The sequence below is a fragment of the Mauremys mutica genome, chromosome 14 (assembly GCF_020497125.1).
Source record: "Mauremys mutica isolate MM-2020 ecotype Southern chromosome 14, ASM2049712v1, whole genome shotgun sequence".
Classification (NCBI taxonomy): domain Eukaryota; kingdom Metazoa; phylum Chordata; order Testudines; family Geoemydidae; genus Mauremys; species Mauremys mutica.
This window is the reverse complement of record NC_059085.1, coordinates 43,447,412-43,473,305: the sequence shown is the minus strand read 5'-3', so window position 1 is coordinate 43,473,305 and position 25,894 is coordinate 43,447,412. Positions and strand designations below refer to the sequence as shown.

At 42.2% G+C, this 25,894-nt stretch overlaps 1 protein-coding gene across 4 annotated transcripts in view; it reads left to right on the top strand.

Moving 5' to 3' along the window:
- The window catches only part of FANCA (FA complementation group A), a 66,717-nt gene that overhangs the window by 16,670 nt on the left and 24,153 nt on the right, over window positions 1-25,894 (top strand). For all 4 annotated transcript variants that reach the window (XM_044987242.1, XM_044987246.1, XM_044987243.1 and 1 more), the window contains exons 11-26: window positions 1,272-1,384; window positions 1,859-1,935; window positions 2,936-3,077; window positions 3,789-3,922; window positions 4,933-5,043; window positions 5,472-5,567; window positions 5,663-5,722; window positions 6,649-6,737; window positions 8,107-8,167; window positions 8,251-8,300; window positions 9,446-9,522; window positions 18,722-18,829; window positions 20,900-21,042; window positions 22,682-22,752; window positions 23,989-24,088; window positions 25,475-25,665. In XM_044987242.1, the coding sequence (XP_044843177.1) occupies window positions 1,272-1,384; window positions 1,859-1,935; window positions 2,936-3,077; window positions 3,789-3,922; window positions 4,933-5,043; window positions 5,472-5,567; window positions 5,663-5,722; window positions 6,649-6,737; window positions 8,107-8,167; window positions 8,251-8,300; window positions 9,446-9,522; window positions 18,722-18,829; window positions 20,900-21,042; window positions 22,682-22,752; window positions 23,989-24,088; window positions 25,475-25,665 (1,623 nt within the window). The remainder of the gene's footprint in view (window positions 1-1,271; window positions 1,385-1,858; window positions 1,936-2,935; window positions 3,078-3,788; window positions 3,923-4,932; window positions 5,044-5,471; window positions 5,568-5,662; window positions 5,723-6,648; window positions 6,738-8,106; window positions 8,168-8,250; window positions 8,301-9,445; window positions 9,523-18,721; window positions 18,830-20,899; window positions 21,043-22,681; window positions 22,753-23,988; window positions 24,089-25,474; window positions 25,666-25,894) is intronic.

Here is a 25,894-nt window from a genome sequence, read left to right as displayed (position 1 = left end):
CCAATGCTCCAGGTCAGCCTCAGCCTCTGAGCCTGATTGATAGGGCAGGTAGGCTAATCAGGGAGTCAGGAGGCCAGGGAGGTCCCGTACCCTGTGTGAGCTGGAATTGCCTGGGTCAGACAGAGTGGGGCCGAGCTAAGGAGAAAGCAGGGGCCCAAGCTGAGCTGGGGAGCAGAGCCGGGCCAGACCCAGAGGGGCCAGAAAAACAACCCAGGAAGCAGGTCAGAGTTGGGAGCAGAGTCACAGAGCCAGAGACAGCCCAGGGAGAGCAGATCCTGTGCTGGGAGCAGAGCTGCAGCCACAGAGCCAGGTGTGGTGAGCAACTGGGGCTAGCCAAGGGGGAACCTTGGGCAAAGGGCCCAGTGCAGAAAGACACCCCCAGCCAAGGGTCCCTGCAGGCCAGACTGAGAGGGGAATCTTAACCTGATGGGGGGCTGACACTGGGAAGAAGGGTCCCACCACCCAAAGCCCAGAGGTGTGTGGTCACCACCATTGCAAGTGTCCAACCCGCAGCATCCCTGCAGCACTGCCAGGGCCTGAGGAGACCTGGGACCCACAAGGAACAGACTGTGAAGTGCCCTCATGTCCAGAGACACTGTTTGTGATGTTCCCTGCCACGGAGCAGGGCGATGTGTTTTCCTTTAACCTTTCCCATTTTTCCTTACTCTTTTTTTAAATTAATTGTTAATTCAACAACTTGTATTTGCTTTAAATTGTATGAAATGATCAGTGGGTCAGGGAGATGCCCAGTGCAGAGAGACTGCCCTGGAGTGGGGACACCCTAGCCCCTGTCCCAGGTGACCACAGCAGGGTTGGGTGTTGAGCCCCCCAGGAATCCTGGGCCCAGCCTTGTTGGGGTTACGAGGACTCTGCCGGACAGGAGAGTGGAAGGGGAGTCCTCGAGGGCAGGGAGGCCTCTGGGTAAAGGAAGTGGGAGCGAGGACTCCGATCCTTTCACTAGCCCACTTCACCAGGGTATTGCAGAAGCCAGGAAATTCCTCACAATAGCAGGACCATTCCCCTGCTTACATATGCATCTTTCAGTCTTCAGTCCCGTCCTTTGTTATTGTGTAAGCTGATAGTTTGAGCAGAATACACAGTAACCTCTTTTTGTATGTATTGTAAGAGTCTGTCAATGTTTTCTTCATTTTGGCAGTTGACTGGTGAAAACAAATTTAAAGGGAAAGAGTCATCAACTGTACTCCATTCATCGTGGATCATGGCTCCCATTTATTGTTCCTGAGCAGTTCTTTTGTTGTTTTCATTTGTAGGCTGAACATATTCACTGTGACAATGTACAAAAGCACCTGCTTTCCAGAGTCTCTGCAACAGTTCTTCATTCACACTCTGACTAAGATTCTTACCTACAATCCTTTGTTGAAAGGTAGGAATCAAGGAAGGAAAGGCTAGCTCTTCATGCTGTAGCTGGTGCATCAATCCTCAGCTGTAATGTGAGCTTTGGTTTCTAAGTGTACAATACAGTCCTCCCTAATGCTTGATGTCACTTTTTTAATTTGTGTGGGTTATTTTCTATTGGTTTACATCAAATCTTAAAGCAGGAGGGCTGCTTGTTTTTGGTGCCTACTCTAAAGTATGACTTATCTAGGAAGAAATACATTTGGACTGCAAAGCATTTGGAAAATAGCCCCATTGAACTGTGGTGTGGCACCGCTTGCCTGCGAATTGGGAGACGTTTACACATAGTGCTAATTGCAGGCTGTCAATTAAAGTGTGAGGAAGGATTGTGAATCACTGTCTGCAATATATCTGGATGCCAGATTTCAGGGAGGTTTCATGTTTTTATTCTTTATCTAACTATTTGTGGTAATAAAACTTGTTTTCTTTCCTGTGGATGCAGCATCTGATGCCATTCATATGCAGAGAGAGTGGAGCTTTGCAAGAACCTGCCCACTGCTTACCACCTTGTATCGCAAAGTATGTTTCTCTCCCAAGATTTGCTAAGAGAATATTGTTTATATTTTTGCACATCTTCAATTTCTGAAACCTTTCACTGCTCGATGTATTAAAATTGTTTTAAGAATATATTTACTCCAGTTTATGTACTGATTTTTCTTGTTGAAATGCTAATATACTCTAGATCAGGGGTTCTCAAACCTGGGCCGCCGCCTGTTCAGGGAAAGCCCCTGGCTGGCTAGGCCAGTTTGTTTACCTGCCGCGTCCGCAGGTTAGGCCATTTGCGGCTCCCACTGGCCGCGGTTCGCCTCTTCACGCCAATGGGGGCCGCAGGAAGCGGTGTGGGCTGAGGGACGTGCTGGCTGCCCTTCCTGCAGCCCCCATTGGCCTGGAGCGGCGAACCGTGGCCAGTGGGAGCCGCGATCGGCTGAACCTGCAGACATGGCAGGTAAACCGGCCTGGCCTGCCAGGGGCTTTCCCTGAACAAGTGGTGGCCCAAGTTTGAGAACCACTGCTCTAGACTGAGATGGGACTTCTCAAGAACAGTGTATTTCAGTCTCAAAATCTGGATCATCTAATAGAGGTAGGCAACAGTGTGGTGGAAAGAGAATGTCATAAGATTTTGTTCTGATTAATTTTGCACGACTATGTGTGGATAAAGGAGGGAGAATGGAAGTAAAAGCACTAATTTTTCCAGCATGTAACAATAACAGTAACTAAAAAAATAAATAAAGTGGTGGGCGCAGGGCACTTGGGTGGTTTGGTTTTTGTTAACGGACTTGACCTTGCTCCCACTGAAGAAAATGGGAGTATTGCTGTTTATTGTAGCAGTAATAGGGTCAAAAAAGGCTAGGGCTCTGGGAAGCTGGTGTGTTGGACATGTAGCTTTCCCATCAGGCAGAAGGGAATTGCCTTATTAATGAAGTCTGGAGTGTCCTGTGAGAAGAGAGTCTGGGGTGGATTTCACTCTAGTGAATGTTAGAATTCATAGCTAAAGCGATTCACTGTTCCTGTCTTCCAGCTGTTTGTGGCATTCAGTGCAGAGAAGTTGATGTGTCACTTGCAGCAGATTCTGGAGACTCATGAGGTGAATTGGCAGCACGTGCTGTCCTGCTTTTCTACATTGGTAGTCTGCCAGACTGAAGCAGAGCAGCTGGTTAAAGGTACAGAGGGCTGAGAAACTTGGTAGGGAACCTGTGTGCACTGTTCTCTTGCTTTCCAAGTGCTGAACAGTCAACAATAATTACCATTATAATATTAAATTTATAATCACTGATTTTAGATGGCTTCAGACATTGTATAATTATCTGCTGTGTTTATAAGGTAATGAACAATTCAGGAGCTCTGCTTTTCCAGTCAAATACTTCAAGTTGCACCTTGATGCACATGCCACATCCTATGACTTTCCCATTTCTCAAATTTTAAATTCAGCTACCAGTGGTTATGTGATAACCATCTTAATTGCTAATGTGGTTGATAGGGTGTTGTAGAGTCTGACTTCTGCCTTCACATGTGCACTTACAATGTGATACTAGTAGTTAGACTCAATTTTTCTGAGTTTCCTATTGCGCATTCAGTTGCTGTATTCTGTGCAGTGCTTGGAGCCCTGTAGAGTCTAAAGGGTATGTAGAATAGCAAAAGTGCCTTTTTATTTTATATGAAAAGATGTTAAGATGGAGTCCCAAAGCCTCTCCCAAATTTGAATTGGTAGTGTAGTATTATGTGCTGCCACTTGTCACTGTTTCCCAGACCTCTTTTATCACAGATAATTGGCTGCATTTATTGTAGTAGTAATCCAACACAGTTGCCAAGATTCCATTAAGTTTTTACCACAGATATTTAGTGTGTTTGGCCTATTGTTATACCTTTTCTAGATCTACTGAGCAGTCTGCTGATAAAAGCATTTGAGAATTACGATATGGAAAACATGATCACTGCATTCTTGATAGCTCGTCAGGCTGCCCTTGAGGGTCCTGCTGTGTTCATGCCTTATGCTGAATGGTTTAAGGTAAGAATAAATAAGGACTTCTTAATACTGGGAATCTTATTCCTTAACTGAAGAGGAAGTGTGTACAAGGGAGACAGCTGGAAAGAATGGGTTGATATAAACCTGTACAAGAAGATCTTCATTTCAGTCAGTCAGCCTGGTGTAGACATAGAGCAACAATTGATGATCCTGATATTGGTGATACTGAACATTATTAGTCTTAAATATTGCCTTTTGTATTTACAAAAAAATAATTTCTTCTTTAGTCATTCTAGCTTTCTCTGATCTGTCCTTCCTTCCTCCCTAACTACAGGTTGGCTTCTCCATTTATTGGTCAGAAATCTCTCTCCTTGCACAACATTTGTTACAATCATGATAATTGAAATCATCATTAACACAAGTGGTAGGCTAGAGAAATGCATGTGTAAGGTACTCCTGTTTACCAAAAATGTGTGTGCAGTTTTTGTAATTGCATGTGTTGATCCATTAGGATAATGGATCATTTGCTTTTACAGTTGTGGTAAATGTGTATGCAATTTACGCGAACAAATTTGCATGCATTTTTGTACATGCATATTGGCTTGAAAGGTCTGAAAATATGTCCTGAAGCTTTTGATGGTGAAATATTTAGGATTTATTGAAAAGTGAACTGATTCTTTGTTTTGTGTGATCTCAATAGATGAGTTTATTATCCCTGTAATGCTTAAGTGTGTCAGAGCAAAGCTGTATTTACCCTGTGTAGAAACCTGTGCATTTGCTGTTGCAAATCCTTCAGTATACTACCTCATTTAACTACCTACAAATGTCCTCACAAGACAGCATTAAACCAAACTTAGATATTTACCATGGTAGATTTTCTGGCAGAGATTGATTTTTATAAATATCCTTTTGAATATCTTTTTGCAGAAACACTATCTGGGCAGATAACAGATTTATAGAGTAGATGGGATTTCTACGCTAAGTGTAGCAGGGTGCAGTGGTAGTAATTTTCTCAAGGCAGAAAGACAATATTTGGATTTTTCCCCTTTCAGGTTTCCTTTGGAAATGCCAGTGGTTACCATGGTAGCAGTAAGAAGGCTTTGGTCTTTCTCTTCGAGTTCCTGTCAGAATTGGTCCCCTTTGAAGCACCCCAGTATCTGAAGGTGAGATGCATCTTATGGGGATCATTTTCTTGTGGGGTTGTTAGGGGCCTACTCCAAACTGCTTCAGTTTATCAAACTAAGGTCACATGGCCTTTGACTGGACCAGATTCATATTATAACTTTCAATATGAACCTCAGAAGCAGGACCAAGTTTTCTCTATAAAATAAACTAGCAGAGAGTTATTTTAATGCCTTGACACAATGAAGAAAGAGCACCTCAGGAGACTAAATTAAAATTAATAGCAATTTTGTATGTGGAAAGATTTCCTTTGCCGTATAACTGGCTTTTCTGTGAGCTCTTAAGCAGGCAACAGTGCCTTGTCGTTGCCTAGCTTCAAAGCTCCCAGGAATCTGTGAGGAGATGAACCAGAAGCTGGCTTCTGTATGTTGTCAAAACAGGAAACCTTGCTTTGAATTTTACTCTTTAGGTCCATATAATGCATCCGCCTTTTGTGCCAACAAAATACCGTCCCTTTCTCTTGGAATATATCACTCTGGCCAAAACCCGACTGGCTGATCTCAAGGTTGGTGAAAAGCATTCTCCTCCACCTGAAAAATCCTTTTCCATCAGAATATCAACTGCTCTGTGACATTTTCCTTTTTCTTGTGACTCTTGCAGGTTGCTATAGAAGACATGGGGCTCTATGAGGATTTATCTTCAACAAAGGAAGCTGTGCAGGTACTGGAGGATTTTCCAGGAGGATTTCCAGTAAATTATACTTTGTTACTGTGGTAACACTTCTCAGTATAAAATTACACTGCATTTTTGGCTACATGAAAAACTATGCAATATATCAGCTCAGTAAATAATTATTATTTTGAATTTTGTATAGCATCTGTTTGCTGTAGAATCTACACGACTCTCACATTTAAGGGGAATAATCCATGGGGGGGAAGGAGGGGGAAGTTGTCTACAGACTGCAGTTTTATACTGTCCTGTTTGATATATTTTGAATAATACTAATCAAAAAGGGAATATTTGGCTTGATCCTTTTGAGTCACACTTTCTTCTATAGTTTCTGTATTTTGATTAGTTGTTAATGCAATAGGACATACAGATGGAATGTGGAAATAAGTAAAGAAACTGAATTCATTTTAAAGTGCATGAAAAAAGACTATTGTCAGTGGTGCAACAGCTCAGTACATTGGTGGTTTGTCTTAGGAGGATCAAATTCTATTTAAGTCCCTAGTGAAAGAGTCATCTAGTCTCTTCCTTATTTGCATTAGGTATGTTTGCACATTGGGAGATTGCCACAAGTTGTTGCAACTTCATGTGATTTAGCAGCCTGCTTGAGAGACGCCTAGATGGCCATACCCTGCATTCTGTTTAGTTCTAGCTAATGCAATTAAGTGAAAGGTTATGAGCACTGAATTCAACCCCAAAACCAATCCCAAAAACCAAAGTGCATGAAATACAGAAGATAGAGCAGCCTTCCCAGTATACTTGCACTGTTCCTCTCCATACCAGCCTGTTTCAGTTATGTAGTTGCACCCTTTGTCTCTGTGCTGTAAAAATAAGACCACTGTTACTAAGCAAGAATGATTTACTCCGTTATGCTAAAGACTTCACTATATTATTCCCTCCTTGTCACCTGCATGAGCCAGCCCCAAAGCCAGGCACTCGAAGATGTTGAAAAGGCTGTTCGGATATTTGAAAATACAGGGAAGATCCCAACAAGTGTGATAGAGGCCAGGTATGGTATCTTTCTAGACGTTTCTCAAAAGATTCTGTTTCAAGAGCACATCAAAGAAAAAATAAGAGAAAAGTTTAGGATGGCAGCAAAGAAGCACTTAAGAAAATCTTGTTAATTTATCCAGTGCTGCGGTAATCATCTAAGCTCAGGCTATTTGTTTCGATGATAGAGGATAAAAAGGCCATATGTACACAGAAGGGAAGACTCCGCTTCCGTTAAAAAGCCATTTTTTGAGGATGTTTAAAAATCAAAAAACAATGTCTATAAGAATGCACTGTGTGAAAACCCAGTGTTTCATGCTATGAATACTAGCTGGGAATTTGGACTCTGTCCCAGGGGTCGGCAACCTTTCAGCAGTGGTGTGCTGAGTCTTCATGTATACACTTTAATTTAAGGCTTTGTGTGCTGGTAATACATTTTAACATTTTTTAGAAGGTCTCTCTATAAGTCTATAATAGATAACCAAACTACTGTTATGTAAAGTAAACAAAGTTTTTTTCAAAATCTTTCAGAAGCTTTATTTAAAATTAAATTAAAATGCAGATCTTACTGGTTTAGTGTGATCCTTGCCCTTGCTTTTCCTTGCTGAGTTTTCCAATGTCTGGTGGCACATATTTGGATACTTTAAGCTGCACACAGGCTTCTGAGTGATCAGTTGTTAACTGGCTGGAACCCCAGATCGGCAGCTGAGGTGAGTGGAGTTGGTGGCTGGTAGGGCCAGAGGCCTGGACCCTGTCTGGCAGGGGTCCTGCGCTGGAACTCCAACCGGAAGCAAGGTGAGTGGGGCTGCGATGGGGACCAGGAGCCAGAACCCAGAGTGGCAGCAGGCTGAGTGGGTCAGCCCGCCCAGCTCTGGGGTTTCGGCGGTGGGCTGAGCGTCTCTGCCTGCTCCTGCTCTGGGCTTTCAGCCACTGGCTCCTGCCAGCCGGGGTCTCAGCCCACTGCCAGCCTGGGGTTCCTTCATGTAGGCCAGCAGTGGGCGCTGAGTGGGACTGGCGGCGGGACCCCAGCTGGCAAGGGGTCAGCAGCGGGAACCCCAGAGCGGTGGCAGGCTGAACAGCTCAGCCTGCCCCGCTTGCCATCAAAAATTGGCACGTGTGCTGTAGGTTGCCGACCTCTGCTTTATCCTCTGAGAAGCTAATAATAAGGAAACCCCACACTAAGAATAGTTAACACGGGTATGGTATTTCTCCATTTTAAATTGCTGAGTTTTTATGGTTAATAAAGTTTGTTCTGGTTTTTAACTGAAGCAACTATACTCAAATATTCTCAAATATTCTTATTTGTGTAGCAAGCAGAAATCATTCCTAAGATATTAATGAAATTGCCCTCCATATTTAGTTGCTAATCTTTTCACCTTTTGTTTTAGTATTTTCAGAAGACCCTATTATACTTCCCACTTTATTCCTGCTTTACTCACGCCACGTGTGGTTAGTATGTTTCTTTTCCTTTCATTTGGAAACATGTTTGTGGGTAGTAAATGCATTTCTGACTTGGCTGCTTTTTGTTTCAGCTCCCTGAAATTCCAGACTTGCGCATCATTTTTATAGACTCCTTGAAGAGGTATGAAAATAAAGCATATGAGGCAAAGGGAGTTTCTGATTTTCTGGACTATGTGTTGGGAGTGTTTTACTAAAGTATCAGGTTATCTGAGGTTCATGTGCTGTGATACCTTGTTTGCAAAATGGTACCTACTAGCTAACCTCATGGGTAGGATTTCTCACCCTCTGAGACACCTGGTTTCCGTTGACAGGTACAGTGCCTTGCTGCTGGGAATGGGTTTGCTGCAATGGCAGTACTTCAAGATCTGCTTTTATGGTTTGTCAGGATAGTGTCGAAGGAGGACATGTCCCATGTTAAGAATGCAATTATTCCTGAATATTGACTGTTTGACATTTTCTTGCCTAGTGGGAATAAACCTGTTTCAAAACTAGTAACTTTTCTGTAGCTGACTTTAAAACAAACATTTCTTTATGAATGCCTACAAATGAGGCATTCAGTCATGTCTCTTAATTCCAAACTATATCTAAGACTTAGGGCTTGTCTATATGGTGAGATAATGCACTGTATGAGGGTATGATTTCTAAAGTTTACTAGTATATTGAACATTGATTGGTCCTTATAGACCCTGCTGGTATTCTTTAACGTAGTACTGTTTCAGACAGCACTACATTAAAGTACACTAGGGAGCACTTAGTGTGCACCAGCAGGGTCTACACGGACCAATTAAAGCACATTAGTATGCTTTAGAAATCACACCCCCATAGAGTGTGTTACCCCACTGTGCAGACAAGCTCCTAGCTGCATGTTACAATTTAAACTGATTTAATTGATCCTTCTATTAACACTGTAATGAACATTTAGTATTTGTATACCTGCCTATCAGGTGTTTGGAGATCATACAGCCTTTAATCTCAGTCTCGCCCTGCACTTGAGATGAGTGCATACTCTGTCCCATGACTGCACTCCCTTCTGTGCACTCTTACCCCCACAGATTGTATAATACTGCTAATGTCTAGTGTGCAACTATCTTGGCTTTATGCCAGGTGGTATCATAAAAACGTTGTCAAGTGCAGTGTCTGCTTTAGTGCTACTAGTCAATGGAGAAAAAAATTCTTGTATGAAATATAGTTATGCCCTTATTTTAATGAGTCTGAACTCTGAGGTTAAACGATGTAAATGGGAAAAAAAAAATTCTCTTACTGCAGAGCTGACAAAATTCCACCAAACTTGTACTCCAGATATATCCAAGCCTGTCATTCTTTGAAAGAGAAACTGTTACAAGGTGAGAAATATCTGTATTTACTTAAGCATTAGTTTGTTAGAGAAATGAACCAAGATTCAACATCTGTTTTCGCTGACGCCCTTTTAGATGGGAATTTTTCCAAGCATTACAAATCAGATTCTTCCCCTATATATAGACAACAGTGATTGGTGTTTTATTACTACATAAAACAAAATATATTGTAGTTTGATTCTGAATTTTATTAGGGTGGTGTTTATATTAACTATATTTGCTTGGATACCTACCATCCAGGGTGATGAGTAGTAGAAAAATGAGTGATCTTTGCTTTTCTTTAAGACTTTATTGGCCTCTGGATTTCCTCCTCCTCTGTTTCTGTAGTAGTCAGATGTGTACATATAATTCTGGTGAGAATTTTGCTGGCTATTGACAACAAAGAGATGTCCTGATAGTTGTTGCAGGATTGTCTGTTTACCTTTCTGTTTGGACAAGTGGACGATGGATGCAACCTTGTACTTCTGGGGCATAGTTCCTTGAGTCCACATTGACTGGGAAAATTCAGTCAGTTTCAGAGCCATGTGCAAGCCTCTGGCTTTATAGACTTATGGTATAGCACAGGGGTAGGCAACCTATGGCACGTGAGCGGATTTTTAGTGGCACTCACGCTGTCCGGGTCCTGGCCACTGGTCCGGGGAGCTCTGCATTTTAATTTAATTTTAAATGAAGCTTCTTAAACATTTTAAAAACGTTATTTACTTTACATACAACAATAGTTTAGTTATATATTATAGACTTATAGAAAGAGACCTTCTAAAAACATTAACATGTATTACTGGCACATGAAACCTTAACTTAGAGTGAATAAATGAAGACTTGGCACACCACTTCTGAAAGGTTGCTGACCCTTGGTATAGCATCTGCTTCAGGTGCTTTACCATTTGACAGCTGGTCCATCATTTTTGCAGTTTGTGAGTGTTGGGGGATCAGCAAGAGAGATGTTAATATCAATCTGGGGCAGCTGATCAATTGCCTCCTTGCTAATAGATGCTTGATATGTTGTTAAACTGTTCTGCCCATCTTTGCTGTATCTTTTTTTTTTTTTCTTTGTCAATGAGCAGTGTGGTGCCATCGGCACTCAGTATTGGAAATGTTCCTGATGACCATGGCCCATAGTTTGTCCTTAGAGCATCATAGAAATTCTTCATACCATTGCTGTCTGCATAAGACTGACTCTCATCTGCCTAGCTGCTCAGGCATCAGTTTTGCATCTCTCAGAGTTTGCATTGGACAATTCTCTTGATGTTATTGAAGACTGCCTTCTTAGATGTTGAAGTGCTGTCTCCTAAACAGGCCTTATGGAGCTGATATTTCTCATTCAATAGTCTCCCTTTGTCAGTATTTTCATCAAACCAATCTTGATGTTTACATGTGATGGAACCATGGGTATTTGATGCAGCTGAGTACACAATGCCCAATTTTCCTTGATGTTGTTAGTTTGCATCAATTGTTACAAGTTGCACAGTTATAAGAACGGCCGTACCGGGTCAGACCAAAGGTCCATCTAACCCAGTATCTGTCTACCGACAGTGGCCAATGCCAGGTGCCCCAGAGGGAGTGAACCTAACAGGCAATGATCAAGTGATCTCTCTCCTGCCATCCATCTCCATCCTCTGACGAACAGAGGCTAGGGACACCATTCTTTACCCATCCTGGCTAATAGCCATTTATGGACTTAGCCACTGTGAATTTATCCAGTTCCCTTTTAAACATTGTTATAGGACTAGCCTTCACAACATCCTCAGGTAAGGAGTTCCACAAGTTGACTGTGCGCTGCGTGAAGAAGAACTTCCTTTTATTTGTTTTAAACCTGCTGCTTATTAATTTCATTTGGTGACCCCTAATTCTTGTATTATGGGAATAAGTAAATAACTTTTCCTTATCCACTTTCTCAACATCACTCATGATTTTATATACCTCTATCATATCCCCCCTTAGTCTCCTCTTTTCCAAGCTGAAGAGTCCTAGCCTCTTTAATCTTTCCTCATATGGGACCCTCTCCAAACCCCTAATCATTTTAGTTGCCCTTTTCTGAAACTTTTCTAGTGCTAGAACACATCTGTACACAGTATTCGAGATGTGGGCGTACCATGGATTTATATAAGGGCAATAATATATTCTCAGTCTTATTCTCTATCCCCTTTTTAATGATTCCTAACATCCTGTTTGCTTTTTTGACCGCCTCTGCACACTGCGTGGACATCTTTAGAGAACTATCCACGATGACTCCAAGATCTCTCTCCTGACTCGTTGTAGCTAAATTAGCCCCCATCATATTGTATGTATAGTTGGGGTTATTTTTCTCCATGTGCATTACTTTACATTTATCCACATTAAATTTCATTTGCCATTTTGTTGCCCAATCACTTAGTTTTGTGAGATCTTTTTGAAGTTCTTCACAATCTGCTTTGGTCTTAACTGTCTTGAGCAGTTTAGTATCATCTGCAAACTTTGCCACCTCACTGTTTACCCCTTTCTCCAGATCATTTATGAATAAATTGAATAGGATTGATCCTAGGACTGACCCTTGGGGAACACCACTAGTTACCCCTCTCCATTCTGAGAATTTACCATTAATTCCTACCCTTTGTTCCCTGTCTTTTAACCAGTTCTCAGTCCATGAAAGGACCTTCCCTTTTATCCCATGACAGCTTAATTTACGTAAGAGCCTTTGTGAGGGACCTTGTCAAAGGCTTTCTGGAAATTTAAGTACACTATGTCCACTGGATTTCCCCCTTGTCCACGTGTTTGTTTGACCCCTTCAAAGAACTCTAATAGATTAGTAAGACACGATTTCCCTTTACAGAAACCATGTTGACGATTGCTCAACAGTTTGTTTTTCTATGTGTCTGACAATTTTATGTTTAACTATTGTTTCGACTAATTTGCCCGGTACCGACGTTAGACTTACCGGTCTGTAATTGCCGGGATCACCCCTAGAGCCCTTTTAAAATATTGGCGTTACATTAGCTAACTTTCAGTCATTGGGTACCAACGCCGATTTAAAGGACGGGTTACAAACCTTAGTTAATAGTTCCGCAACTTCACATTTGAGTTCTTTCAGAACTCTTGGGTGACTGCCTTTGGGTCCCAGTGATTTGTTAATGTTGAGTTTATCAATTAATTCCAAAACCACCTCCTTCAGCAAAAGCCTGTTTCACATTCTCCTGTTTTAATTTGGAGACATTAAGCTTTTCGGGTGCTTTTTTTACCTTGTGGTCTTCCACTAGGACAGAGATCAGCAACCGTTCAGAAGTGGTGTGCCGAATCTTCATTTATTCACTCTAATTTAAGGTTTTGCGTGCCAGTCATACATTTTAACCTTTTTAGAAGGTCTTTCTATAAGTCTATAATACGTAACTAAACTATTGTTGTATGTAAAATAAATAAGGCTTTTAAAATGTTTAAGAAGCTTCATTTAAAAGTAAATTAAAATGCAGAGCCCCCTGGACTGGTGGCCAGGACCCGGGCAGTGTGAGTGCCACTGAAAATCAGCTCATGTGCTGCCTTCGGCACCTGTGCCATAGGTTGCCTACCTCTGCACTAGGATGTATCTGGATATTCAGCTTGGAGACTATAAGCCTTTGATCAGTCCAGCATTCTGCACTTCTCACTCTAACATCCTGTCAGTCTCTTCTCCTGATGATGACATAGAATCATAGAATATTAGGGTTGGAAGAGACTTTGGGAGGTCAGCTAGTCCAAACCCCTGCTCAAAGCAGGACCAATCCCCAACTAAATCATCCCAGCCAGGGCTTTGTCAAGCCGGGCTTTAAAAACCTCTAAGGATGGAGATCCCACCACCTCCCTAGGCAACCCATTCCAGTGTTTCACCACCCTCCTAGTGAAATAGTGTTTCCTAATATCCAACCTAGACCTAGTTAATATGATACTAGTGCTTGAAGCGCAGATGAATCCAAGACATCTTGTCACAGTTTGACAGGTAGAAGACTGTGTTGGTGATGAAGAAGTCATGTTCCGCACATTTTCCTCAGTAAGAGGAGCCCGTTGCTGTTGCATTTCCCAAGGCCATTTTTTTCCCCCAGTGATACCTGGCCATGCCTGATAATCTGCGCCAACTCTAGCATTGAAGTCACCAAGAATGATGAGCTTGTCTGCCTTTGGCACTTCTTCAATGAGCAACCCCAGGTCTTCGTAAAATTTATCCTTGATCAAATCTGGGTCAGTCATGGTGTGTGCATAGGCGCTGATGATAGTTGCACATCTTTTCCCAAACAGTGGGAGTCTCATTAGCATGAATCTAGCATTCACACCCTTTGGGAAATTCGTAAGCTTGCTTACTAGCTGTATTTGATGGCAAACCAACCCCAGCTTCATGTTCATCTTCTTTGCTATGCCACTCCAGAAGAAGGTGTAACTGGCTCCTTTTTCAGTACGTTGTTCTTTAGCTAGGCGGGTTTCACTCAGGGACGCTATCTGGATGTTACATCTGGCCAGTTCTCTACCAACTAGAGCTGTTCTCTCTGGTCTAGCTGCTGTTGTGCAGTCCATTAATGTGTTCACATTCCAAACACTGATGGTGGGTGGTGTCACCTTTGTCTTATTTGTATTTGTCTTTTTGTGTGATTTTTTTCGACTGCTGTAGCAGGATCCCCATCAGCCATAGTATTCTGACCAGGGTTAAGGTGAAACAGACAATGTTTAGGGTACCTGCTGAATTGCCTTGTGCAACACATTGGATAAGGACTTCTTCCTGAGAGACCGTGTGGCTTCAGGAAAGGATGCAAGATCATAGATATGGTGTTTGCAGGTCATCAACTTCAGGAGAAATGCCACAAACAGAACTCTAACCTGTGTATGACTTTCATTGACCTGAAAAAAGCATTTGCTATAATCAGTTGGGAGGGCCTGTGGAAGATCATGGCAAAATTCATTTGCCCAGAGAAATTCATCACGGTGGTTTGGGAATTGCATGATGGCATGGTCCTTTGCGTTATGGATGATGATGAAACATCTGAACCATTCCCAGTCATCAATGGAGTCAAGCAGGGCTGTGTGTTGACCCCAGTCCTCTTCAGTATGACATTTTCTGCTGTGCTTACAGATGACTTTTGTGACTGTGACACTGGTATTGGCATCAGATACCGGACAGATGGCAAATTTTCAATTTGAGGAGACTACAGATAAAGACAAAGATACAGGAAGTGATAATTTGTGATCTTCTGTTAGCTGATGACTGTTCCCTGACTGCCAAATCTGAGTCTGACATGCAGCAGAGTATAAACTTTCTCTCTTCAGCTTGTGATAATTTTGGTCTCTCAGAAATGATGTACCAGCCTGTGCCAGGAAAACCTTACATAGAGCTACTATCACAGTGAATGGCCAAACCCTCCAGGCAGGGACTAGTTCACCTATCTTAGCAGTACACTGTCATGTGCAATTCACATTGATGATGAAACCAATGCCAGAATTGCTAAAGCAAGTGTTGGCCTTTGGCCAACTACATGCAAATGTGTGGGAGCGCAGAGGCATTAGTCAACAAACAAAACTGAAGTCTACAAAGCCATCATTTTGCCAACTATGGTGTATGCATGCAAAATGTGGACAGTGTACAAATGCCATGTTATGAAACTGACTCACTTTCACATGGGCTGTCTGAGGATATTGATAAGGATAAGATGGCAAGACAAGATTCCAGATATTGAGGTTCTCATGTGGGCAGGTATTCCAAGCATCCATTCTCTTGATGAAATCACAGATGAGAGGGGCAAGCCATGTCACCAGAATGTCAGATGAACAACTGCCAAAGATCAGAGGGGGAGCTGTGTTAGTCTGGATCTGTAAAAGCAGCAAAGAGTCCTGTGGCACCTTATAGACTAACAGACGTATTGGAGTATGAGCTTTCGTGGGTGAATACCCACTTCGTCGGATGAAGTGGGTATTCACCCACGAAAGCTCATGCTCCGATACGTCTGTTAGTCTATAAGGTGCCACAGGACTCTTTGCTGCTTTTACAACTGCCAAAGAAGATCTTTTAGGGTGAGTTAAAGGAGGGAAAGCACGCTCAGGGAAGCCAACAGAAATGTTTCAGACTCGACATTTAGACATTGACCCAGATATTTGAGAAGATCTCACTCATGATCATTCTACCTGGCGAAGTCTCATCCATACTGGAGCTACAGTCTGTGAGCAGAAGAGAACCACTGAGGCAGAGCAGACACGCCAGCAGTGTAAATCTCAACAGCAGCATGTCTGCTGTTAATCAAGTAACCCATAATGGCATCTCTTGCTCAGTTTGCCATAGACAGTTCAAAGCTCAAATTGGCCTGATCAGCTACTCACATGTTCACAGAAACCAAACCAATCAGTGATGTCGTGGTCATCTTTGAACTCGGACGAACAACAAGAACACAATTGCACATATGCCTCTACCCCGATATAACGCTGTCCTCGGAGGCCAAAAAATCTTACTGCATTATAGGTGAAACCGCATTATATCGAACTTGCTTTGATCTGCTGGAGCGTGCAGCCCTGCTGCCCTTCTCCCCCCCCCCCCTCCCGGAGCGCTGCTTTACCGTGTTATATCCGAATTCGTGTTATCGAGTCGCGTTATATTGGGGTGGAGGTGTATTACTCTTTAGATATCACATTTAAAAATTTGGTGGCTGTCACTTTGCAAATGGAAGAGTCTGCAGAGAGGTATGTGTATTGTTACAGTTTCTACTGCAAATCATTTTCTGTCATCAAGAGAATTTTTTTTCCCCATCTAAATTAAACTTTATCAGCTGTCTTTGTGGTGATAGACTGGAGTTCCATGTTGTACCGCTATACAAGGCACTGGTGAGACTTCATCTGGAATACTGTGTGCAGTTCTGGTCTCCCATGTTTAAGAAGGATGAATTCAAACTGGAACAGGTTCAGAGACGGGCTACTGGGATGATCCGAGGAATGGAAAACCTGTCTTAAGAAAGGAGACTGAAAGAGCTTGGCTTGTTTAGCCTAACCAAAAGAAGGTTATGGGGGGATATGATTGCTCTTTATAAATATATCAGAGGGATTAATATTAGGGAGGGAGAGGAATTATTTAAGCTTAGTAACAATGTGGACTCAAGAACAAATGGATATAAACTGGACACTAGGAAGTTTAGACTTGAAATTAGACGAAGGTTTCTAACCATTAGAGGAGTGAAGTTCTGGAACAGCCTTCCAAGGGGAGTAGTGGGGGCAAAAGACATATCTGGCTTTAAGACTAAGCTTGATAAATTTATGGAGGGGATGGTATGATGGGATAGCCTAATTTTGGCAATTAATTTGGCAATTGATCTTTGATTATCAGCTGGTAAGTATGCCCAGTGGTCTGTGATGGAATGTTAGATGGGTTGGGATCTGAGTTACTACAGAGAATTCTTTCCTGGGTGCTGGCTGGTGAGTCTTGCTCACATGCTCAGGGTTTAACTGATCGCCATATTTGGGGTCGGGAAGGAATTTTCCTCCAGAGCAGATTGGCAGAGGCCCTGGAGGTTTTTCTCCTTCCTCTGCAGCATGGGGCACAGGTCACTTTCTAGAGGATTCTCTGCAGCTTGAGGTCTTCAAACCGCAATTTGGGGACTTCGATAACTCAGACATAGGCTAGGGGTTTGTTATAGAAGTGGATGGATGGGATTCTGTGGCCTGCATTGTGCAGGAGGTCAGACTAGATGATCATAATGGTCCCTTCTGACCTTAAAGTCTGAGTCTATGAGTTGTGGAGCCTCAAGAAAGCAACTATATTAAGTGCCTTTTTGGCTGAGCCTGGTAATTTTATTGCTATAGGATTGATCCAAACTCAGTCAGGTATTGGCTCTTGGAATGTGAGAGCATAGAACCGTCTGCAGTGAATGAAGCACACTTGTGGCAGACAGAGAGTCAGTTGCTAAAATGGAAATTCCAAAACTACATCTAAGTGCTAGGTCATATTTAGCAAGCAGGCAGTTGAATTTCTGCTACCCTTTGGGGGCCGGGGGTGGGGAGGCAAGACCCATGTTGTGTACAGGAGCAGGAATTAAGGTTAAGGAGCTGAGGTAGAAATACGTTATTGGATTTCTTTACCTCCTTACTCTTGCCACCATTTTTAATTCCTTGCCAACTCTATGAACACTTGCTGTGATTGAGAACGTCTTCTACAGAGCCATGTATGTGCTTCTGTAAACCGCTATTACCATAGTGTCTTCATCTCTTCTTCAGAGACTAAGTGCTCTCAGCCCTGAGTAACGCATAGTCCCCACTAGCCTGCAGAATGAGAACCTAAGCCCTGGTCTTCTGCATGACAGGCTCTTTCTCTTCTCTAGTTGGCTGGGAGTGGCGGCTGGGAGTGGCGGCTGTGCTCTCTTGCCACAGCACCCTCTGTTGGGCAAAAGGCAGAACTGCAGCAACTTTTCAGCAGAAGCTTTTTTCTGCACAAAAAAATAAAAATATGTGCGGCTGATTATGTGCGTTCAGTAGTGCAGAATTCCCCCAGGAGTAAATGATTTTGAGGATAAAAATGATTCTGTGCATTGTGGCATATCCATGTTCTTTGGATACTATTTTATATCCCAAAGTGAATTCTGCTTTCACATTAACCCTAAGTAGAGATCAGTGAATCACTGCTTTGTTTTCTGTGTTTAAAGTGGTTGTTCCACTCTCTCAACTCTGGTGAGGCCTCAGCGGGAGTACTGTGTCCAGTTTTGGGTGCCACGCTTTCAGAGATGTGGACAAATTGGAGGGAGTGTGGAGGAGAGCAACACAATGATAAAAGGTTTAGAAAACCTGACCTATGAGGAAAGGATTAAAAAACCTGGGTATGTTTAGTTTCAAGAAAAGAAGATTGAAAGGATCTGATGAGTCTTCAGATACGTTAAGGACTGTTATAAAGAGGACTGTGATCAATTGTTTTCCATGCCCACTAAAAGTAGGACAAGAAGCAATGGGCTTAATCTGCTGCAAGGGAAATTTTAGTTAGATTTAGGAAAACTAAGTACTAGAATATAGGTTACTGAGTGAGGCTGGGGATTCCCTGTCATTTGGAGGGTTTTAAGAACAGATTGAACAAACATCTATCAGGGATGGTCTAGGTATACTTGACTGTCTCAGTGTTGGGGGATGGATTAGATAACCTCTTGGGGTCTCTTTCAGCCCTATATTTCTAGTATTCTGATACAAACATCAATAATATAGAGCATCTCTCTTTTTTCTATTTATATAGATGGATCAATAGAATTAGAGACTGACCATCTCAAAGAGCCTGTTGAACAGCTGAAGGCTGAACTGGATGAACTGATGATGCTGATCACAGACCAAAGCAAACATGATGGTATGTAGGGAGGCATGTAGCAATTACTTTCTTATAGTGGCCTTGTATGAACTTTATTTTAAAGTGGCTAATGCTAGCAGAAACAGCAGTGGTATGCTTCATGCCAAAGGTGGTTGAAGACTGTAACCTCTAATTCTTAATTATATATAATTTCTTAAGGTCTGATGTTTGAGTGCCTAATTAGTTTGACAGTTAAAAGAATAAGTCAGTAAAGATGCCTAGACAACTCACTCATCCCTGTCAAAAGGTTGGGGGGCCCACCCCCACTCCTGCACTTGTGCTCATGAAAGCTGTTAGGCAGTTCCGTTATTGGAGACAAGGGAGCTGCCATTGGGATACTCTTCCTCTCATGGAAGATGAAATATGGTTCTTGTCATAAGTCTCTGATGGGAGTTAAAGATCCCATTAATTTAAAAAAAGACCAAAAAAACCCTGATAATTATTGTGTTCTGACTAATGTTCTTCTGATCAATAAAGTACCGTATGTACTCGCTCATAAGCCGGTTCGTTTGTAAGCCAACCTCCCCCTCCCCCCACATGGATAAGTAAAAATGGAAAATTTTCATAACCCATTCATAAGCTGACCCTATAATTCAGGGGTCAGCAAACTTTGGCTCCTGGGCCATCAGGATAATCCGCTGGTGGTCCGAGATGGTTTGTTTACCTTGAGCGTTCGCAGGCACGGAGGTAAACCTAAGTAAACAAAGTGTCCTGGCACGCCAGCTGCTTACCCTGACGGGCTGAGACAGCAACTGGGGGGGAACTTTTTTTGGGGGAGAAGCTGGGAGTCAGGGGAGTAACCCCTGTGACCACCTCCCACATGACGCTACCCCTAGCCTAGCACCCCCGCACTCTCCCCATCCCATCCCTTCCCACCTTATCTGGGGAAGGCCAGGGTAGGATGTCTCTGACCTGGCTGCGGCCTGCTCCGGCGGGCCGGGGGCGGCGCGGCCACGGCCTGCTCCGGCGGGCCCTGCCTCTTCCCTTCTGTCTCTGCTGGCTATGCTGCCTCTCCTTGCTCCCTCTGTTGCGGGGGAGGGGCTGCATCCCACCTCTCCATTTCTATACCCGTTCATAAGCCGACCCCCGTCTCTGGTGCTTCCCTTTTTTACTAAAAAATTTCAGCTTATGAACGAGTATATACGGTAAGTTATAATGTACTTAGCACTGTGTGAACTATTACGGAATGTCTAGTGGATGCTCTATTGCTTGCACAGTTACTACCCTTGTGCTACTATCTAAAGTGCTTTGAGATACCTTAAACTATGAAATACATTTTATGAAAGCAATTCTAAATGGCAGTCAGGATGGATGCACTGGTCAAGTTTTTATGTATGGTGAAATCTATCATCCTAGCAAATGAAAGAAGATGCACCTGCTGAAACATAATATATAAAATAAAACGTAGTGATTTGGAGAAGAATACATAAAGTTTTCAGATTGTTTAAAAATTTGGGATTCAGTATTTAACACCCTAAACAACATAGTAATTTATTCCTAAAGATGTAAATATGCCCAGCACTCTACAAGCAGGTTGGCAGGAACATTTGAGTTTGTTTTGAAGAGGATGGGAAGCTCTCTGCTTTTGTGACAGAGGCCTTTAGATAATGACAAAGTGACTTATCTTTCCCTGTCCCTCAGCAGGGAATATTCTGAGGCTTAATCATTTCCATATACTTGAGGCTTGAAACTCCTGGAGTGATACCAAGGAGATGCACTGCAAGGCAGTAACATGTAACACGTTGGTCTGAGCTGGAAATGCAGGAGTTTCATCCACTCCTTCATTCTAGGCAGCCATTTTGCATGGTTCCAAGCCAAAAGATGTAATGTATTCTGCTTTTTGAGCACATCAGGAGGGAAAATCTCTTTTGCTGCTTTTCAGGATTTTAGAGTGTCTGGTGTGAATTTTAAAGGCAGTGAATGGGGCATACACGCCTTCCTCTCCCTCTTACATTAAAATTGACATCCATCAGCCTTGGAAATGGGTGTGTTCTCTTAATTCCAGCTCCTTTCCTACCTTCACACTTGCCCACTCTTGTTCTCTTCTTCTCACACTGCTCTTTCCTGCAGCTGTGCCAGCCCAGATTGCACAGATCTCTGAGAGACTGATGACTGTCCTGGGACACAGTCATAATGAAAATGAAGCTGCATCCTTCAATTCTCGGATCCAACTTAACATTTGTGCCCCAAAACTTGAACAGCAGGATCAGTGTGTGAGTATTGTAGAGCCTGAAACAATAAGCAAATGGGGTTGATTGACTAAATGTAAATACATGTACAGTGCTTGTCAAAAGCTTCCTTGTCTATGAAGAGCAGTAAATTTATTTCCAATCTGTGCCTCTTGCATTGCTCTACAGAGAATATAAACTTATATTTAGCCTTTCAGAAATCTTTGGCTGTCTGATGAAGAGACCTAGGGGTGTACTGTATGCTATATAAATCTTTCAGATTAGATAAGCTTCCTTTACAAGACATATATGTAACAAAGTGGCCTTTGGTGGGACACTACTGAGAGTATCAATTCAGGACAAATTACTTAGAGCAGGGCAGTCACAGCCCAAGGCTGGGGGTCCTTCACTACTAAGGCACACCAAGCCAGCCAGCCAGAGAGGACTTCGGTTTTACCCCACTGGCTAACCAGAAGTCATACAAGCAATTTCCTCAGACGCTCCCGTTTCCCAGTACGTATCACCACTAGCTCTAGCCCTTATGGGGATGAATGGTTATGAAAACCAATACCCCAGTAAAAGAAAAAAGGTTCTCCCGATCCCAAAGGACCAAGTCCCAGACCCAGGTCAATATACCAGTTAGATCTTACCCACAAATTACGCTGTTGCCAATCCTTTCGAATCTAAAGGTTTATTCATAAAAAGAAAAAAAATATAGATGAGTTAAAATTGGTTAACATGGAATCAAATACATACAACAATTGCAAAGTTCTTAGTTCAGGCTTGATGGGATTACTGCTGATTTAAACCAATCAAGTCTCTGGAGTACAAACATCACAGCTTGGATGGATCGCTCAGTCCTTTTGGTTGGAGCTTCAGTTTCAAGCACAGTTCCTCCAGAGGTCAGAAGCAGGATTGAAGACAAAATGGAGGGGTTTCCAGGGCCTCTTATATTCTCTGCCATGTGGAAGGACCCCTTTTGTTCTTACTGTGGAAAATCACAGCAGCAAGGTGGAGTTTGGAGTCTCATGGGCAAGTCGCATGTTCATGCATGACTCAGTTTGCAGGCGGCAGCCATTGCTCACGTGAACGCTCCCAGGAAGGCTCCTCAGATGTGGATTGGAGTCTCCCAAGGTCCATTGTCAGTTGAGTGTTTGTTTCCTGATAGGACTATTCTGAGTAAGTGCCCATTCTCAAGAAGCTGACCAAATGCTTCACTGATGCTACTTAGAATCAAACACATTGAGATACAAGTACATAGGCAATATTCATAACTTCAAATACAAAAATGATACACACATACAGACAGCAAAATTATAACCAGCAAATTACAACCTTTTCATAGACACCTCACTTGACCCCTTTTGTACAAGATTTGGTGCAACTATAGGACCTTGGTTGCAACAATGATCTGTACAATCACAGTTCACGTTAACATCACAATATGTCTGGATGTTAATTGGGCGATATAAAACATTCCTGGGTTTATAACACAAGATTTTAATTTCAGTTTCTTGGCACCAGTGATCTGGTGTACCCATTATAAACATTAACATATTTTCTTTAAGATTGTGTTGGGTAATTGTGTGTATGTATATGTATTATATATATAAAAAATACATATTCTAAAACTAAATCTAGACACAAACTCCACAAAGTAGAAATTAATTGTCTTTTGTTCCAGGTCATTGATCTTTTACTGACATCCTTTTGCCAGAATCTAATAGCTGCTTCCTATTTTAATCCTCCTGACAGGTAAGGTGCCTACTATACATGCAGGCAGGTCAAAACTGCTTAGTGCCCCATAATAGCTGCACTGTGCAAGGGTCTGTGAAGACCCCCTTGTTGATGGTGCGGGATATAGCATACTGACATTTTCAGGCACTTTTATCCTGAGCCGCTGTGATGCAAAAACTAATAGATGAGAGTAGAAATACCATGTGCTCTCCCACTATCATTGAGTCTCCTTGAAATAAGCTGCCCACTATGTGACAGACCTTTTAAAATATCCCTCTGTCTAATACTGCCTTTTTGTAATACTAACACCATGTTGTTTCTAAGGATGGGATTATTAAGACAGGACACTGGAGCAAAGTTTCTGATTATTTTTAGCACTTTTTTTTTGTTGTTGAAACAAATTAGACCACAAGAAGAATATTTTTCTTTAATGTTTTATGTACAAAGGCAAAGTGTCTTCTGGGTTATTTTTGGTACATCCAGTGCTGTTCTGGGTCTAGGCGCCCCTGCCATTAGCCTTAGGGCCATCTCCAACATTAAATGGATGAAGCACAAAGCTTACTGCTGAAGACACAAGATCAAGAGAAGAATGAAGCATTTTATCTTTTCACTTTGGTCTTAAACCTGTGCATGCCTCACTTTATTTCAGAAATTAAATACATTTGTACTGACAAATGGAAACAGTGAGAGTATGACTAGACTTTCACTGGGCTTTACCAGAAGTTCCTCTTTGGAAGAAGAATGTGGTGTTTCGTGTGTGTGTGTTGGCAAATATTTTGTAAATGTTATCGTCAAAATAGTTCCCTAAAAAGTAACTTCACTGGCAACTTCCAAGCTGTCTACAATCCTGTAACCTAAATGGGGTGTGCTTTTGGCAGCATGGCAGTACTGAACAGTTTTCTCACCACAGTTTAAATAACTACCCTGAAAGAAGACTCCTTTCTGTGCCCCTCAGCAACCTTCCTCTTCTCCAGATCTCTCTCGAAAACTCTTCTTTGACTAGATTGTAAGCTACTTGAGGCTGGGACCTTCTGATTTTACACGTCATATAGTGCCATGCACATATGGTGATATATAAATAGCAATTATTATGGTGCTGAATTGATTATATTGCTGGAGTGATAGTTGTGATGCATTTACACTCAAAGGTGCTTCAGATGAATTCTGTTTAACCATTATTAAAACCCTCTTCTATATTAAGGATAACGGTGATCTTTGGCAGTAACTTGATCACATGGCTTGTGTCTTCTGTAGGCAGGGGCTCTGTTTGTGTCTGTTTGTGAAGATGATTTGTGGACACAGGCATCTCTTACCTGCCCTGTTGACTAGGCTCTGTCAGCTTATTTATCATCAGGTTAGTTTCCCAACATAAAGAAATTGATGGTAACCATGTGATAAGGGCTCCTTTGGCCTCATCTCTCCACATGTACACTGAGTACCTGTCTGTACTGTACTCTACGATGGAGGGATTTCACTAGCTTGTACTCTTCCAAGAGTTCTCATTTTTATCAAACTTTTCAAACCTGGTCTCAGAAAATGCAAACAATAGTGATCCTGCAGCAATGTTAACTTGGCCATGTTGCTCCTTTATGATGCACATTTAACATGAACTGAAATATACAGACTTTTAATGTACATAAGCAGAAAAGGTGTAATATGGTCAGATTAACTCTTGTATTTTCAGACTTCTTAATTTTTAACTATACAGCCTTATTAGCAGAGACTTATGCATTTAATGTATAAGGGGGAGGCACTGACGTTGAATTAAAAGGAGCTCTTGTGCATTAGATATACTGAGTAAATGCTGTATCAGCTTCAAGACCATTTTTGCCCCCTCTAATTTACAGTCTGAACTGGTCCAAGCAGTATTACATGCCTAGTAATTTTTCAGACCACAGCTCTCAGTTCTGCAGCTAGATTCTGTGTTGCATCTGTGAGGAGGCACAACACAGAAGATGACTTTATACTATATTTGTGTGTCCTGGATTCCAGATCAGTGCAGGCCATTTTGTATGTTAAAACATTCCTTCCTGTCCTGGCAATCCCCTATGCTACAAGCTGCATGGGGGAGGCAGCACAGAACTGTGTATAGATGCTTTTATGTTTCCATATGTTCTATGTTTTAGAATGGCTATATTTCCCCAGGAGCTGTTAAAGGCCCTGTGCTGGAGTGATGTAAAGTGGTTGTGATGTAGCACCTGGTGCGGAACTGCACATCCACCACTGTTACCAGCCTTAGTCAGCTTTTAAGAGACAGTTGAGACCCTGAGTCGTTCTAAATACCTAGGTGCAAGATCCAGAGCTATGCCTTATGTGTTCATTGTTTTTATTTTATTTTATTTTTTTTTAGTGTTTCCTTGGTTTTGTGCTCTTCACTCTGTTGTACTGAAAGGATTAAGTTATAAGGCTGATAAATTAATCTAAATACCATGGATCTGAAAAGCCATTGGCCTTCAAAATTCTACAAGGGTATAATTAGTTACGCCAGGTTACAGTTGTAGAATTATCTTTATTTCTGCTGTAGAAGCTAACCAGAAACAACTTCAGAATTCCAGACAAGGAGGAAGTTGTCCAATTTAATTGGTGCCTTCTATCTGCTAAATTGCTCTTTACACTGAATTAGTCACTGGATAGTTGCAGTATTCTGCCCCTTGATTAGTTTGAGGTTTAGTTGAGACTTGCTGCTTTGTTACAAATGCTGTGTATCTTTTCATCTAGCTATTTATTTGTTTGGCTGCAGGGTCCTTCCCTAAATGATGCTCATGTTTTAGGACTAGCTGCCTTTATGATTCATTTAAATGAATCCAAATTTTTGATTCCTGAAGTGAACATTGGCTCCAAGGTTGCCGCTGCAAAGGGCCTTTCTGTTGCTGAGTACTGGAACCATTTACTAGTGTGCAGGACAGGGGAGTCCTTAGCCTTCTGCATGAGGTGAGTTTCTTCCTTCATCATATACTAGGTTTCCCTGTTTCTAGGGATAACTTGCATTTGGCACAGGCAGGGATATGGAACATTACATACTATCATGCAGGTGATTCCCCTCTTATAAATGTGTGGCACTCACACTATGGGACATCAGAGGTGTAGCCGTGTTAGTCTGGATCTGTAAAAGAGTTCTGTGGCACCTTATTGACTAACAAACGTATTGGAGCATGAGCTT